Genomic DNA, 17500 nt, shown 5'->3' with positions numbered 1-17500 from the left:
TGTCTTGTGTTGTCCCATGTAGGCCACCTGCAGGAGAAGAGATGAGTGGTAGAATGCCTCCATGTGACGTGTCTTGTGTTGTCCCATGTAGGCCACCTGCAGGAGAAGAGATGAGTGGTAGAATGCCTCCATGTGACGTGTCTTGTGTTGTCCCATGTAGGCCACCTGCAGGAGAAGAGATGAGTGGTAGAATGCCTCCATGTGACGTGTCTTGTCTTGTGTTGTCCCATGTAGGCCACCTGCAGGAGAAGAGATGAGTGGTAGAATGCCTCCATGTGACGTGTCTTGTCTTGTGTTGTCCCATGTAGGCCACCTGCAGGAGAAGAGATGAGTGGTAGAATGCCTCCATGTGACGTGTCTTGTGTTGTCCCATGTAGGCCACCTGCAGGAGAAGAGATGAGTGGTAGAATGCCTCCATGTGACGTGTCTTGTCCTGTCCCATGTAGGCCACCTGCAGGAGAAGAGATGAGTGGTAGAATGCCTCCATGTGACGTGTCTTGTGTTGTGCTGTCCCATGTAGGCCACCTGCAGGAGAAGAGATGAGTGGTAGAATGCCTCCATGTGACGTGTCTTGTCCCATGTAGGCCACCTGCAGGCCACCTGCAGGAGAAGAGATGAGTGGTAGAATGCCTCCATGTGACGTGTCTTGTGTTGTCCCATGTAGGCCACCTGCAGGAGAAGAGATGAGTGGTAGAATGCCTCCATGTGACGTGTCTTGTCCTGTCCCATGTAGGCCACCTGCAGGAGAAGAGATGAGTGGTAGAATGCCTCCATGTGACGTGTCTTGTGTTGTCCTGTCCCATGTAGGCCACCTGCAGGAGAAGAGATGAGTGGTAGAATGCCTCCATGTGACGTGTCTTGTGTTGTCCCATGTAGGCCACCTGCAGGAGAAGAGATGAGTGGTAGAATGCCTCCATGTGACGTGTCTTGTGTTGTCCCGTCCCATGTAGGCCACCTGCAGGAGAAGAGATGAGTGGTAGAATGCCTCCATGTGACGTGTCTTGTGTTGTTGTCCCATGTAGGCCACCTGCAGGAGAAGAGATGAGTGGTAGAATGCCTCCATGTGACGTGTCTTGTGTTGTTGTCCCATGTAGGCCACCTGCAGGAGAAGAGATGAGTGGTAGAATGCCTCCATGTGACGTGTCTTGTGTTGTCCCATGTAGGCCACCTGCAGGAGAAGAGATGAGTGGTAGAATGCCTCCATGTGACGTGTCTTGTGTTGTGTCCCATGTAGGCCACCTGCAGGAGAAGAGATGAGTGGTAGAATGCCTCCATGTGACGTGTCTTGTGTTGTCCCATGTAGGCCACCTGCAGGAGAAGAGATGAGTGGTAGAATGCCTCCATGTGACGTGTCTTGTGTTGTGTTGTGTCCCATGTAGGCCACCTGCAGGAGAAGAGATGAGTGGTAGAATGCCTCCATGTGACGTGTCTTGTGTTGTGCTGTCCCATGTAGGCCACCTGCAGGAGAAGAGATGAGTGGTAGAATGCCTCCATGTGACGTGTCTTGTGTTGTCCCATGTAGGCCACCTGCAGGAGAAGAGATGAGTGGTAGAATGCCTCCATGTGACGTGTCTTGTGTTGTCCCGTCCCATGTAGGCCACCTGCAGGAGAAGAGATGAGTGGTAGAATGCCTCCATGTGACGTGTCTTGTGTTGTGCCGTCCCATGTAGGCCACCTGCAGGAGAAGAGATGAGTGGTAGAATGCCTCCATGTGACGTGTCTTGTGTTGTCCCGTCCCATGTAGGCCACCTGCAGGAGAAGAGATGAGTGGTAGAATGCCTCCATGTGACGTGTCTTGTGTTGTCCCATGTAGGCCACCTGCAGGAGAAGAGATGAGTGGTAGAATGCCTCCATGTGACGTGTCTTGTCTTGTCCCATGTAGGCCACCTGCAGGAGAAGAGATGAGTGGTAGAATGCCTCCATGTGACGTGTCTTGTGTTGTCCCGTCCCATGTAGGCCACCTGCAGGAGAAGAGATGAGTGGTAGAATGCCTCCATGTGACGTGTCTTGTGTTGTGCTGTCCCATGTAGGCCACCTGCAGGAGAAGAGATGAGTGGTAGAATGCCTCCATGTGACGTGTCTTGTGTTGTCCCGTCCCATGTAGGCCACCTGCAGGAGAAGCTGACGGACTTCCTGCCGCGGCTGCTGGACTGCTCCACGGAGATCAAGGGCTTCCTGGGCCCGCCCGTGGTGGGCTGCTACGCCACGCTGGAGCTGTGCGAGCGCTTCGGACGCGTCATGGCCGCGCTCAGCCGCATCCCCGCCGACGGCAGATGAACTCTTCGCCCAACGCACGCGCGCACACACACACACACACACACACACACACACACACACACACAGAACACACAGGCCTTGGCTTTGGCCACATTATATGGCCTCCCTGAGATACATCCTTGCAGATGGACCTTCCCAACCCCAGCACCCTGACTCACACACACACACACACACACACACACTCACTCACTCACACACTCTCTCACATACACACACACACACACACTCTCACACACACACACTCACACCCTCGGACCCAGGCCTTCCTTAAAGCAGGGGTTTCTCTTGCTGTTACTCCTTTGTTTTTTCTTTTGCTGCTATAGTTTTAATCATCTTTATTATTACTGTTGTTGTTATTACTATTATTATTATTATTATTATTATTATTAGTGGGATTATGTTTCACAGCAATGCCACAGAGAGTGTGTGGTGAGCACAGAGAGTAAATATGAGAGATGCTTGGCTACCCTGCCATGTTAGACAAGGATTTGGGTTTGTGTGTGTGTGTGTGTGTGTGTGTGTGTGTGTCTACGTGTCTGTGGGGCGGAAGTGTGTAGGTGTGTGTTGCAGAAAGTACATGATTGTGGTGTGTGTGAGAGAGAGTGTGTGTATGCAGGTATGTGTAGGTATGTGTTACTGAAAGCACATAGCTGTGGTGTGTGTGAGAGAGAGGGAATACGAGAGAGTGTGTGTGAGTGTGTAGGTATGTGTTACTGAAAGCACATAGCTGTGGTGTGTGTGAGAGAGAGGGAATACGAGAGAGTGTGTGTGTGAGTGTGTAGGTATGTGTTACTGAAAGCACATAGCTGTGGTGTGTGTGAGAGAGAGGGAATACGAGAGAGTGTGTGTGAGTGTGTAGGTATGTGTTACTGAAAGCACATAGCTGTGGTGTGTGTGAGAGAGAGGGAATACGAGAGAGTGTGTGTGTGAGTGTGTAGGTATGTGTTACTGAAAGCACATAGCTGTGGTGTGTGTGAGAGAGAGGGAATACGAGAGAGTGTGTGTGTGAGTGTATAGGTATGTGTTACTGAAAGCACATAGCTGTGGTGTGTGTGAGAGAGAGGGAATACGAGAGAGTGTGTGTGAGTGTGTGTAGATATGCGTCATAGAAAGTACATGATTGAGGTGTGTGTAAGAGGGAGAGAGAAATAAAAGTGTGTGTGCAGCTGTGTGTTACAGAAAGCACATGGTTATGAGAGAGGGAGAGAAAGTGTGTATGTGTGCAGGTATGTGTTACAGAAAGCACATGCTTGTGGTGTGTGTGTCTGTTTAACAGAGAAAGTAGATGTGCGTGTGTGTAACAGAACATATGTGCTTGTGTGTGTGTGTGTGTGTGTGGGAGAGAATAAGCTGCTGCTCTGCCACCTCCTCCTGCAGTATTACCCCTGGTGTTGTTTTTGTTTTTGTTTTCTAAAGGATGTGTTGATAAACAGAGAAATGTTGATCCTGCTCCTTGGCACTAACTATGCTGAGTGGGTCTGTAGACTTGAGGACTGCAACAGAAAAAAAAAGAGATTTTTTAGACGCTCTGTGGCTTGTGAATAAACTGAGAGAATGAAATTTATTTATGGTCCTTTTAGGCCACACACATGTGTTCTGTATCACATGTCTATTTTGATTAAATAAATATTCATTGCAGCAACACTGACCTGAACTGTGCTGAACTGTGCTGAACTGTGCTGAACTGTTCTGAACTGACCTGAACTGTGCTGAACTGTTCTCAACTGACCTCAACTGTGCTGAACTGTGCTCAACTGACCTCAACTGCGCTGAACTGGGTTCTACTCATTTCCCTCACTGAGCCCAGTTTCATGGGTCGCTGTAGGCTACTGAAATGCATGTAGTGTGTGTGTGTGTGCGTGTGCGTGTGCGTGTGTGCGCGCGTGTGTGCTTGTAGGCTACTGAAATGCATGTAGTGTGTGTGTGTGCGCGTGTGTGTGCTTGTAGGCTACTGAAGTGTGTGTGTGTGTGTGTGTGTGTGTGTGTGTGTGTGTGTGTGTAGGCTACTGAAATGCATGGACGTCATACCTAAAGGAGCAGGTGATGGAAGGCGGAGGATATTACAGAATGCGCTCAACTGAAATGACAATTCTCACCAGTATGTAGGCCAAGTCTATGTGAACTGCTTTGAGTCTCAAGGAAAGCCAATATCCCCAAATCCCTACACCGTTGCATCTAAAACTGTGCAAACTGTATTATGTTTGTTTAAACCAGTGTTTCTCAACCGGGGTGCCGCGGCACCCTGGGGTGCCGTGTGGCTTCCTCAGGGGTGCCGCAGAAACGTGTCTGACACTAGGCTAATCAAATTAAAAAAAAAAAAAAAAAGAAGAAGCATAATTTCGGAATCTTTCCTCTAGCTTTATCACGCAGATAAGTAAATTGCGGCCACACATCAGAGAAAATAGATATTTTTTTTCTAACCCTGAAGCTGCAATCCGTAGCCTGTATGACGTCTATAAATTGGTTACTTTTGTTTACTGCGTGCGATATCTGATGAGTTGTCAAGTCATAGCGTTATTGTGTAGCGGTTAATTAGCAACATGGCCAGGTTTTTGAAAAAAATATCTGAACCTGTGCCCTCAATATCACCCTCTCTTCGTCGAGTGGTTATTCAGTGAAGGAGGTAGAGACCGTCAGCAAGGGCTTTAATTTGCTGGGCAGATATTGACAAATGCGGCCGCGCTGTCTGCTGTGCATGCGGAAGAGTGTACTGTAGTTTTTACACCGGGAGTATGGAGGAGGCTATAACTTTGCTGCATTACCCGCAGCGTGTTAGAAAGATGCAAAACTGTTAAGTGGCATTAGGGCGCTTTATACACGTAATACTTCCCTCGATCATCACTGACAAGTGCAGAAATTTTTCGCGATTGCATTCACATGCTGTGGTGGCAACATTACGGCCAAATGATTAAGTCAGCAGCAGGAAAAGTTCCGGTAGCAGATATACGGACATCAGAATTCAGACAGCACTAAAAAAAAAAAGTAAAAAGTCTGTGGCGTGAACATTGCGAAAATACACGTCTGTCTGAAAACGGCTTGAGAAACGTCAGTATGATGACAATTATGCTACATCACGTTCGGATTCAAGTACAGAGAGCGCCCTAGAGCTGTGGACCAGGAGCTATACGTGTGTGTCTGTCATCCATTCCTGCGAGAATAGAGCAGCTGTATTCATCCTTGCAGGCCCAAGTCTCTCACTGAGTCAGTGTAAGTGTGTGTGTGTGTGTGTGTTTGTGTTTGTGTTTGTGTTTGTGTTTGTGTTTGTGTGTGTGTGTGTGTGTTTGTGTGTGTGTGTGTGTGTGTGTGTGTGTGTGTGTGTGTGTGTGTGTGTGTGTGTGTGTGTGTGTGTGTGTGTGTGTGTGTGTGTGTGTGTGTGTGTGTGTGTGTGTGTGTGTGTGTGTGCGCGCGCGCGCCTGCCTATGAGTTTTTAAAAAAAGTTTGGGGTGCCTTGAGATTTTTCAATCATGTAAAGGGTGCCGCGACTGAAAAAAGGTTGAGAAACACTGGTTTAAACTATTCTCCCAAGGGTTCATTCAGTGCTAAGTATTTAGTAAGAGTGCTGGTTCTGTTTTTTTGTGAGATGCCACCCAATGGACTACCAGTAAGAGTAATCTTCCCTCGTTTACTAAGGAGCCTCCTCAGTCCCCCACAGCGCAGGTGGAGCGCGCACACCCACTCGTCCAAGTCTGCCCTCTTCAGCTCCTCACCTCACTGGGATGCCTTTGGCTGAGCGCTCACTGGGATGCCTTTGGCTGTGAGCGGCGATTGCGGTGGCTTGGAAAGGTCAGACAGAATATCTGTGAAACATGACTTCACTTCCTCTCTCTGTGAAACATGACTTCACTTCCTCTCTCTGTTGACTGGCACTTTGCCCAAAACAGTCAGTCGTTTCCATGGCAATATCTCATTGTCTAGCTGTCTAGACGCCCTGTGACATGCAACACCACGCAACACCACGGCAACACCACGGCAACACCACGGCTCTCCCAGCTGAGGCAGGTTGCATGGAGTCTGAACTCAATCTCTGAGCTTGCTGTCTGATCTGTTGACCGTTATCGTAGGGCTTCAGCCACAGCGTGTGTAGCGAGCGCAGACGTCCTTGGTTACCCTTGAGCGCAGACGACCTTGGTTACCCTTGAGGCAGTTGGCAGAAAAGAGAGCTTGGTGTGTGTTTGTGCTTCATTCACTCTTAACACCTAGATTTTGTGAATATTTAATGCAGAACATTTGATTCTCTATGGGACATTCCCATCATTTTGCACATTTATTTCTGAAATGTTACCAGTTTAGTGCTGTCACACTGCAACAGAGTGGCACAGTCAAGGTTGTCATAAACCTGTTCATTCTGGCGCTGGCAATAATTATACGTAGTAGCGTAGCTAGCGAAGCGCTCATATAGTTGTCAAAGTTTTTTTTTTTTTCTTTTTTCCCCAGTCATATTTTTGGTCAACGATTCCCAGGACACCGTAACACCGGGGCACATGAAACTTGGTGAGCATGTAGCCCCAGTAGACTTTTACGGAAAAAAATTCGTTTCGTCCCAGGTGGTCACTCCATCCCTGCGCTGCCCCCGTCCGAAGCCCAAAAATTACAGTTTTTCCTACATAACTACCTGAACCGTGGCACCGAGGATGACAAAATGTTTATGGTATGTTGGTCTCAAGAGCCTGCATCAACTTAGCTTATAACCAGTCATTTGTGATTTGCACCCCCATGGTAACAATTGAAAATTCAATGTAATATTGCTTTAATTGCCCCTATCTTCAGATGAGACGTTATGAACTGCACCAAATTTCAAGTGTATGATTAACCTGACATCCATGGGGGGCTATAAAATAAATGGATTTATGTGTACATTCAGGACTGTATACCCATCGGCCTGTAGATGGTGGTATTAAGGGAAGGGTTGCTCTGGGTGCTGGATGCTACGGTCATACACACACACACACACACACACACACACACACAAACATACAGGAACACACACACACAAACACAGACAAGCACAGGCACACACACACACACACACACACACACACACATAAATACACACACACAGACACATACCTACACACACACGCACCAGCACACACACACACATAAAACATTACACAAACACATGCACAAACACACCCTCACACACAAACACACACACAGATGCACACTGCACAGTATACACACACACACACACACACACACACAGATGCACAGTGCACGCACACACACACACACACACACACACACACACAGATATTCATATTCATATTGTGTATCGCTTTGCGGTACATCTAGTTCAAATTAGCAATACTTGGATGTGCAAAGTCAGTACCATTATACAATTTCTGCCTTTTCGCTTTAGCAAATGCTGTTTGAGTTTAAGTTTGAGTTTAAGAAGCATTGGTGCTCTCTTGTCCACGGACAACTTGCATGGGATACGTGGGCTTTTAGCAGTCAAGAGGACATTTGCCTTTCACTTCTCACAAGAGCACCTGACCCTGGCATGGAGCCGACCCTGAGCCGGCCCTCTTCCTGGAGAGAAACACTTCAGAGTGTAAGTACTGCACTTACAATGGGCCTCGCAATTGGTGAGATGGAAGCAATGTTAGCTGACGTTTTTAAAGGAAACGGTACAGCAGCCATGTTAGCTGACGTTTGTAACTGAAATTGCAAGAGTGGGGACAAAACATATTGATCTTAATGGAGCATTTTGTCCATGTTTTGGGTGGAAAATGAAAAAGAAAGATTCACATAAGACAAGTCAAATTGGTGCTTTTAAAAAGAAGAGGTAATGTAGCCTGGCAAGCCAAACTATACAGAAATGTATAGTCTGGGGTCGGACCATTCACAGAGCTGAAGCCTGTGGGTGGGATGAACAGTTGTCTTTCAAATTGCCTCTGCACATAATAGGCCAGTGTTTGTGACCAATCGTAGCCGGTCGGCAAAACGGCAAACACATCCTTCTTTAAAACTAATGATTTGAGTGCTTCTTTCTGCTCAACCTTCAAAGAAAAGCCCAAGTCCAACTCTTCCAAAGCCGATTATGACGAGCGTGCTTCGTTAGCCTCATCCATCTTTCGTTTTTCTCTATGGTTGTGCAACACGGTCTCACACCCAACTCTTTTGAACGAGGACGCATGGTCCAGCCCCCTGGCGTCAATATCGGAAGCCGAAGGTGAGTTAAGGTGGGCTCAAGGACTCCGTACACAGATAGAGCGTTCTGATTGACTGACTGGCCTGGAGTCGAACGCAGGCTTGGCCTCAACGGTGCGATCCTAGACCATCCCGCTAGGTAAAAATATTGTTGACCGCTAGGGTGCGTCTAGATTTCTAGGCTAGTACTGTAGCCATGTTGGCTGAAATTTTTGAAGGAAACGGTAGAGTAGCCAAGTTCGCTGACGGATACGGTACAGTACCCATGTTAGTTGATGTTTTTAAAGGAAACGGTACCCATGTTAGTTGACGTTTTTAAAGGAAACGGTACAGCAGCCATGTTAGCTGACGTTTTTAAAGGAAACGGTAGAGCCCTTACAAAAAATAACTGTAGAAAACTACAGTAATACTGCAATTTTTTTAAAAGTTCAATGCAGTACAACGCAGTATAACTAAGTTCAACACAATAGCAATAAATAACTTCAGTTTTTAGGAGAAAACTACAGTAATACTGCAGTTTTTCTAAAGTTCAATGTAACAGAACGCAGTATAACTAGAAACATGTAGTATTACTGCAGTAATCCTGTATATTACTGTAGGCCTATACTGCAGGCTAGGCCTACAGCTAAGATGATGGCCATAATACTGCATAACTGCAAGTTTTCTCTGAGGAAGTTTTACTTTATCGGTGCTATGTTTTGATCTCACTTGCATTCTTTGGCCTCATATAACGATAAAACAGCCTTCACTCACCCTGCCCCCCTGCAACCTGTCCAGCTCCCTGAGGGCCCTTGGAAAAAGCTTGGCCTTGATATTGTCGGACCATTCGAAACTGCTTCTCCTGCCTGCCGCTATGCTATTACGCTAGTGGACTACTACTCCAAGTGGCCTGAGCTTGCCTTCACCCACAGCACGACAACTGCAGATGTTGTAACGTTCCTGATGTCCATATTCAGCAATAGAGAGAAATGTCATGCACCCCTGACCCCTGTATCTTCTGCACCAGCACCCCCATTCTTCTCTGTTTATAAATAATATAAATACAATAAAATATGAAAATGAATTCTGTCAATAGACTACATATTATTTTGGCAAATTGTGAAAGGTTGATTAAGCGTTCTGGCACACTGCAACAAGATTATGTAGTTTTCACAGTATTGTTACCAAAAGATCCGCTTTAACCCTCTGTTGTTACTGTGGAATAAATGAACTGGACGTGGATGCATTCAGCAGTGTTCAGTATGGGTCAGACTTTCGGTATTCATGGGTTTCATCAGGTCCCTTTTCAGGTGTATAGAATCAAGCACCTTGATTATCAATGCAGACTGCATGGTGCTTGATTAATACACCTGTGGAAAGGGACCTGATGAAACCCATGAATTCAGTAAACAAGCTCCACCAAAGGATTCTAACGTCTCTGGAGTGACTCTACGTTTGAGGAAGGTGAGCAGTACTAAACTAAATATAGTTTATTCGTATGTGTTAGGTTTTGTTGGTTTCTTTTCTCGTGATATTTAGTTGAACTGAACAAACCAAAATATCGAGGGTTTTAATGTTCATATTTGGTTTTGTGCTAGCAGCTAGCTGCTGCTGCCCCCGCCCCCTGCTCGGAGAAGCCAGTTAGCCATTCATGCTTCAAACTTGTTGTTAACATAGTAATAATTCAACACTCAGACTGAAATTTAAATTGAGTTTAACTTGTGTGTGTGTGTGTGTGTGTGTGTGTGTGTGTGTGTCTGTGTGTATGTGAGTGGATTGGTAAGGTATTTTTAGCCGCACTATATAGTTTTGCTAATCGTTTTGCTAATCGTTTTGCTAATCGTTATTAGCTGCTACCTCCACCAGCTTGACATTATCGTCGTTTTGCTAAGCGTTTTTTTTTTTGCTAGGCACCTCCATCAGCTTTAGCCTGGAGGAAGCTGGACAACATAACTTAACAGGCAAGTTCACCCTTAAGTGTACTCTATGCTTATCATTACCGTTAAACAAATATGGCTTTTAAATACAAGTACTGCAGTTCCTCTGCAGATACAATTTCTATTATGTTAAACATGTGGAAATGCATAGGAATCGTGCTAACTTGAAATTTTCATGTGGCTTTGAAAATTGCCCCTGTAATTTGAAGACAGCTTGTGCATTACTAGAAAGGTCTTACACAGGTAAGCTGCCAGGTGGAGAGATGTACCTTTAGAGGTTCACATTTTTCTGATCTATCTGAGGATTTTAAATTAAATATCGGGGGGTGGGTTGGTTTCCTTTTCACTGGTTGTACGAAGGTGTTTTAGGGTCAAATCCTCATTCTCATCGCACATTAGCAGAAAACATCCAAATGACACTGCAGCTTGTGGATTTGGTGATGCAGGTGTGTGTGATGCAGGTGTACACGTATGGCAGGCATACAGGGCCAAAACGTCTAATAACGAAACACCTACAGGTGTAAAAACATTACGTCTCCACACACAAACATTTTACGTGTACAGGTGTAACATTTTCATGTGTACTGACCAGGCGCAAATATTTACCGTGTAACCAGAGGTATATTTTTGACGTGTAGGCTACAGATGTAAAAATTTTATGTGTAGGCCAATCAGATATTTCTGTAGCCAGTAGCCTAGACCTCTTGATTGATTACGGAAACTTATTTTGAGCAATAACGATATCAAATTCACAAAAAGTGGAATTTATTGAATGCATTTGATCACAGCTGACCATAACAGCTGACCAATTAAGTAGAAACATTTTCAACAGAGCAAAACATTTGGAACTTGCGCAAAACTGCATGAACCTGCGTGTCACATAAAACACAACTGAAGAAACAGATTGGACATTTACTGCATTTCACAGGCATGCTAGTAGAGGCTATGCTGTAAAAAGTGGAAAATGAACGCATCTCACAGCTGACAATACAACTTAAACGGAGCTGCCGGTTATTTCACGATTTGACTGATTCTTGAGCTCTCAGCAGAGTGCTGACTTGCCTGCGTAAGGGGGGAGCGATCCCTGTACGAACTTGACGGGTGCGAGGCCCTTTTCACTACATGCATGAAATCATGCAACAGTTAGGCTTAGAGATGCACGATATATCGGCGGCCAATTTATTATTGGCCGATAAGTGACATTTTTAAAAAACATATTATCGGTCCGATAACAGAATTCCGGCCGATAATTTGCGCCGATATGTTTTAAAGCCTAATTTCCCAACTACATAGGCTAAGGCCCGTCTGGCTGCATGCTACTTGAGCTTAGTTGGCTACTTCTTCCTCAAAATAATGTCAGCTGTGTGGATGTATTTCACCATTTTAACGACATCTGCGTTGAATCTATGCAGCCCAAAATCCTCTCCCGAACTATCTTCATTTCAACCTAAGCAGAGAGCAAAGCTCAGCCTACTCAGAGCGAAATGTTTTGCTAGTGTGTCTGCACTTTACCACCACGCTAGTCGGGGAGACAAACAAGATCTTTGGTGGGACAAATCAGTAGTTCTAAGTAGGGCTGAACGATTATGGAAAATAATCGAATTTTCTTGCCAATATTGCGATTGCGATGCGATATGCCATTATTTTTCAAGGTGTTTGTCTTGCGAATTATTCAACAAAAACATGCAGTAGCCTAAATCATATAGTATGGGCAATAGGCTAAAGATTAAATAAACTGTTATTTCCTGGTAGTCATACCTCTGTTATGATGACAGGTGATGCATGAATTGATGAATGACATTTTTTTTTAACTAGCTACTTCAATCACAATAGTATATTTTGAACTTCCAACCTTGTAGGCCTACACATCAGAACATAAAGTACTGACAAGGAAGCCTGGTGTAAAGATTAAAATCAAAATCAGTAACAAGTCACACAAACAAAAGTGCAGATTGCAAAAATATTAATAAATCTGTGCACCCATATTTTCCATTGCATCGCCTTTTTATCGCTCTCCTTTCATATAATGTAAATATTTTTTTTTACCAAGATGTGAAGCTTGTCTTTATTTGAAACACACACACATTATGTAATTATTTACATTATATAGCCTACTGACATTTCTGATATTCATAACAGCAAACGTTATGCAGAGTATAGCCTACTATTCATATTACAACTCCACTTCTTAAATTCAGCTGTCTGGTTGAAGCCCCAAAATATTGTAAACAAAGTAGCAGGCTAAGCTTATCATACTCTACTGGTTGGACTGTTCAGTTTCCCCACATGTGTTTAAGTTTCAAGGTAAGCTAATACTTTTTCTCCTTGGGACAGGCCCTTTTAAGTCTTGGAGTTGAAAAACATTGTTGGTCAGTAAACTTGAATGCAAGAGTTTTAATCAAATGTCTGCAGCATAGCCTACCAATGATGCTGCTAACCGAATATAACAGTAATTTAGCTAGCCGTCTTCTGTGCGTCAATGCGTTCGCGATTGTGAATGTTTTATTTGGATTAAATGTGCATGTGGAGGACGGCTGTCCATTGAGCACGCACGAGAGCGGGCCAAGGAGAATGAGTTTACTTCTACTGTTTGGTAATTAAGTTGCACGCATAGTAGTGATGCGCGGGTGGGCTTTTTTTAAAACCCGCCCCAACCCGACTTTTCAGGAGATCCAAACCGCCCCGCCCAATCCGCAAAAATATGTTCGAATTGTGACCCAAATCCGACCCGACCCGCGGAAAGGAAAAAACGCATTTAACGTCTTTCCTAGCCTAATTAGCCCACATGAGGACAACAGCGGGTTACAATGATCGGTCATTTTGACAATCTGCGCTCCTCCACACCATTCATAATCTGCAGCCTAGACATAGCTAGTGTTAAATCTCATCTTCATAACAAGTTTCCATTCATATTTCCCCTTGCAACTTCATAGGCTAGCCTACTTTTGCGTTTAACACTGCCAAGCATGCACAGCTGTTTATTCGTGAAGCCTATGACAGAAGCGAGGTGTTCTCGCATTGTGCACAACCTTCGATATCCCAGATCATTAGGCTCCATGTCCATAAAGTAGCGAATGCGCGATTGACTTTTTCAGTCAGTCACGCATGGCGCAATTGGGTGCTGAATTTAGGAGAAATTATGTTTTGCGCTCGACCACACCTCCTGTATTGCAGGCGCATCGCCACCTAATATGTCGGAAGTTAACAAGTGAGAAATGTGCATTTTTACTTTTTTGACCCGACCCACCCGCAATATTTAGAAAAAACTATTAGGCCTACCCAAATCCGCCCGACCCGCGGGTAAACCCGCGGATATCCGCGGGTAATGGGCTGAACCGCGCATCACTAACGCATAGTCTACAAAAGTTGCGGGAGAACTTTATGCTTCTACCCGAGCAGCGTCAGGTGCATCAGTGCGATCAGTTTTTCAATAGCGTTTCAAAATAAATAAATAAAAGAATAACGAAACGCAATATGTGGCGGCCGGTGCTGAATCTGTGGCGCACCGCCACAAATTTGTCTATGTGTGGGAAACACTGGAGGGTCCAGGGTTCAAGTCCCTGTTCAGGCGATTTCTTTAAAGCCGGACGATGCCATCTTTCGCCCTGGTGCGGAGGAAATGCCTGACTGCTGAACGATTTACTCTCGCCGTCAGCGCTTGCTTAGCGCACTCTTTGCTACTTTCCGCGTCAAAGCCTGTAAAAGTCACCGTGGCGGACACTGGTGTTTTTCACCGAAATCCTTCGCTTTTCAGTAATGGCCTGAAATTCACAGGCCCACTAATTGCCTTTCAGCCAAAGTGCTGTCGCTGAGTTGGAGGTGAAAAGAGTTGAGCGGTGATTTCTATGACCCCGACGTGATTTGAACACGCAACCTTCTGATCTGGAGTCAGACGCGCTACCGTTGCGCCACGAGGTCCCACAGGTGCTGCACAGATAAACTTTCCCACCTCTCCCTGTATCTGCTATTGAAACCTCGAGCAGTGCAGGCTTTCAGTGCAGGGAGAGCCATTCTCTGTTGCACCTGCAGACGTTTCGCTTGCTGTAACTTTGCCACGCCGTGCATGACTTACCAACGTACGTTAGGAAGAGCCAAGTTACAGCCACGTTCGTGCGGAGCTGGGAGCTCTCTTGAAGCCTGGATAGCTCAGTCGGTAGAGCATCAGACTTTTAATCTGAGGGTCCAGGGTTCAAGTCCCTGTTCAGGCGATTTCTTTAAAGCCGGGCGACGCCATCTTTCGCCCTGGTGCGGAGGAAATGCCCGACTGCTGAACAATTTACTCTCGCCGTCAGCGTTTGCTTAGCGCACTCTTTGCTACTTTCCGCGTCAAAGCCTGTAAAAGTCACCGTGGCGGACACTGGTGTTTTTCACCGAAATCCTTCGCTTTTCAGTAATGGCCTGAAATTCACAGGCCCACTAATTGCCTTTCAGCCAAAGTGCTGTCGCTGAGTTGGAGGTGAAAAGAGTTGAGCGGTGATTTCTATGACCCCGACGTGATTTGAACACGCAACCTTCTGATCTGGAGTCAGACGCGCTACCGTTGCGCCACGAGGTCCCACAGGTGCTGCACAGATAAACTTTCCCACCTCTCCCTGTATCTGCTATTGAAACCTCGAGCAGTGCAGGCTTTCAGTGCAGGGAGAGCATTCTCTGTTGCACCTGCAGACGTTTCGCTTGCTGTAACTTTGCCACGCCGTGCATGACTTACCAACGTACGTTAGGAAGAGCCAAGTTACAGCCACGTTCGTGCAGAGCTGGGTGCTCTCTCGAAGCCTGGATAGCTCAGTCGGTAGAGCATCAGACTTTTAATCTGAGGGTCCAGGGTTCAAGTCCCTGTTCAGGCGATTTCTTTACAGCCGGGCGACGCCATCTTTCGCCCTGGCGCGAAGGAAATGCCCGACTGCTGAACGATTTACTCTGGCCGTCAGCGCTTGCTTAGCGCACTCTTTGCTACTCTCCGCGTCAAAGCCTGTAAAAGTCACCGTGGCGGACACTGGTGTTTTTCACCGAAATCCTTCGCTTTTCAGTAATGGCTTGAAATTCACAGGCCCACTAATTGCCTTTCAGCCAAAGTGCTGTCGCTGAGTTGGACGGTGAAAAGAGTTGAGCGGTGATTTCTATGACCCCGACGTGATTTGAACACGCAACCTTTTGATCTGGAGTCAGACGCGCTACCGTTGCGCCACGAGGTCCCACAGGTGCTGCACAGATAAACTTTCCCACTTCTCCCTGTATCTGCTATTGAAACCTCGAGCAATGCAGGCTTTCAGTGCAGGGGGAGCCATTCTCTGTTGCACCTGCAGACGTTTCGCTTGCTGTAACTTTGCCACGCCGTGCATGACTTACCAACGTACGTTAGGAAGAGCCAAGTTACAGCCACGTTCGTGCAGAGCTGGGTGCTCTCTCGAAGCCTGGATAGCTCAGTCGGTAGAGCATCAGACTTTTAATCTGAGGGTCCAGGGTTCAAGTCCCTGTTCAGGCGATTTCTTTACAGCCGGGCGACGCCATCTTTCGCCCTGGTGCGGAGGAAATGCCCGACTGCTGAACGATTTACTCTCGCCGTCAGCGCTTGCTTAGCGCACTTTTTGCTACTCTCCGCGTCAAAGCCTGTAAAAGTCACCGTGGCGGACACTGGTGTTTTTCACCGAAATCCTTCGCTTTTCAGTAATGGCTTGAAATTCACAGGCCCACTAATTGCCTTTCAGCCAAAGTGCTGTCGCTGAGTTGGACGGTGAAAAGAGTTGAGCGGTGATTTCTATGACCCCGACGTGATTTGAACACGCAACCTTTTGATCTGGAGTCAGACGCGCTACCGTTGCGCCACGAGGTCCCACAGGTGCTGCACAGATAAACTTTCCCACTTCTCCCTGTATCTGCTATTGAAACCTCGAGCAATGCAGGCTTTCAGTGCAGGGGGAGCCATTCTCTGTTGCACCTGCAGACGTTTCGCTTGCTGTAACTTTGCCACGCCGTGCATGACTTACCAACGTATGTTAGGAAGAGCCAAGTTACAGCCACGTTCGTGCAGAGCTGGGTGCTCTCTCGAAGCCTGGATAGCTCAGTCGGTAGAGCATCAGACTTTTAATCTGAGGGTCCAGGGTTCAAGTCCCTGTTCAGGCGATTTCTTTACAGCCGGGCGACGCCATCTTTCGCCCTGGTGCGGAGGAAATGCCCGACTGCTGAACGATTTTCTCTCGCCGTCAGCGCTTGCTTAGCGCACTTTTTGCTACTCTCCGCGTCAAAGCCTGTAAAAGTCACCGTGGCGGACACTGGTGTTTTTCACCGAAATCCTTCGCTTTTCAGTAATGGCTTGAAATTCACAGGCCCACTAATTGCCTTTCAGCCAAAGTGCTGTCGCTGAGTTGGACGGTGAAAAGAGTTGAGCGGTGATTTCTATGACCCCGACGTGATTTGAACACGCAACCTTCTGATCTGGAGTCAGACGCGCTACCGTTGCGCCACGAGGTCCCACAGGTGCTGCACAGATAAACTTTCCCACTTCTCCCTGTATCTGCTATTGAAACCTCGAGCAATGCAGGCTTTCAGTGCAGGGGGAGCCATTCTCTGTTGCACCTGCAGACGTTTCGCTTGCTGTAACTTTGCCACGCCGTGCATGACTTACCAACGTACGTTAGGAAGAGCCAAGTTACAGCCAGGTTCGTGCAGAGCTGGGTGCTCTCTCGAAGCCTGGATAGCTCAGTCGGTAGAGCATCAGACTTTTAATCTGAGGGTCCAGGGTTCAAGTCCCTGTTCAGGCGATTTCTTTACAGTCGGGCGACGCCATCTTTCGCCCTGGTGCGGAGGAAATGCCCGACTGCTGAACGATTTACTCTCGCCGTCAGCGCTTGCTTAGCGCACTCTTTGCTACTCTCCGCGTCAAAGCCTGTAAAAGTCACCGTGGCGGACACTGGTGTTTTTCACCGAAATCCTTCGCTTTTCAGTAATGGCTTGAAATTCACAGGCCCACTAATTGCCTTTCAGCCAAAGTGCTGTCGCTGAGTTGGACGGTGAAAAGAGTTGAGCGGTGATTTCTATGACCCCGACGTGATTTGAACACGCAACCTTCTGATCTGGAGTCAGACGCGCTACCGTTGCGCCACGAGGTCCCACAGGTGCTGCACAGATAAACTTTCCCACTTCTCCCTGTATCTGCTATT

The 17500-nt window shown here is 46.7% G+C and overlaps 1 protein-coding gene and 4 non-coding genes across 11 annotated transcripts in view; 1 reads left to right on the top strand and 4 right to left on the bottom strand.

Moving 5' to 3' along the window:
* usp25 (ubiquitin specific peptidase 25) overlaps positions 1 to 3919 on the top strand; it is a 55644-nt gene extending 51725 nt beyond the window's left edge. For all 7 annotated transcript variants that reach the window (XM_062535869.1, XM_062535870.1, XM_062535868.1 and 4 more), the window contains one exon: positions 2105 to 3919. In XM_062535869.1, the coding sequence (XP_062391853.1) occupies positions 2105 to 2277 (173 nt within the window). In that variant the 3' untranslated portion in view covers positions 2278 to 3919. The remainder of the gene's footprint in view (positions 1 to 2104) is intronic.
* Positions 3920 to 14189: 10270 nt separating this feature from the next.
* Positions 14190 to 14261, bottom strand: trnaw-cca (transfer RNA tryptophan (anticodon CCA)). The gene has a single exon. It is a non-coding gene; the product is annotated as a tRNA-Trp (tRNA).
* Positions 14262 to 14826: 565 nt separating this feature from the next.
* On the bottom strand, positions 14827 to 14898 carry trnaw-cca (transfer RNA tryptophan (anticodon CCA)). The gene has a single exon. It is a non-coding gene; the product is annotated as a tRNA-Trp (tRNA).
* Positions 14899 to 16739: 1841 nt separating this feature from the next.
* trnaw-cca (transfer RNA tryptophan (anticodon CCA)) lies at positions 16740 to 16811 on the bottom strand. Its single transcript has one exon. It is a non-coding gene; the product is annotated as a tRNA-Trp (tRNA).
* Positions 16812 to 17377: 566 nt separating this feature from the next.
* On the bottom strand, positions 17378 to 17449 carry trnaw-cca (transfer RNA tryptophan (anticodon CCA)). The gene has a single exon. It is a non-coding gene; the product is annotated as a tRNA-Trp (tRNA).
* Between the last annotated feature and the right edge of the window lie 51 nt (positions 17450 to 17500).

Source organism: Sardina pilchardus, chromosome 5 (assembly GCF_963854185.1).
Source record: "Sardina pilchardus chromosome 5, fSarPil1.1, whole genome shotgun sequence".
Classification (NCBI taxonomy): Eukaryota; Metazoa; Chordata; class Actinopteri; order Clupeiformes; family Clupeidae; genus Sardina; species Sardina pilchardus.
Note: the sequence above shows the minus strand (reverse complement) of the source record. Positions and strands in the feature narration are given on the sequence as shown.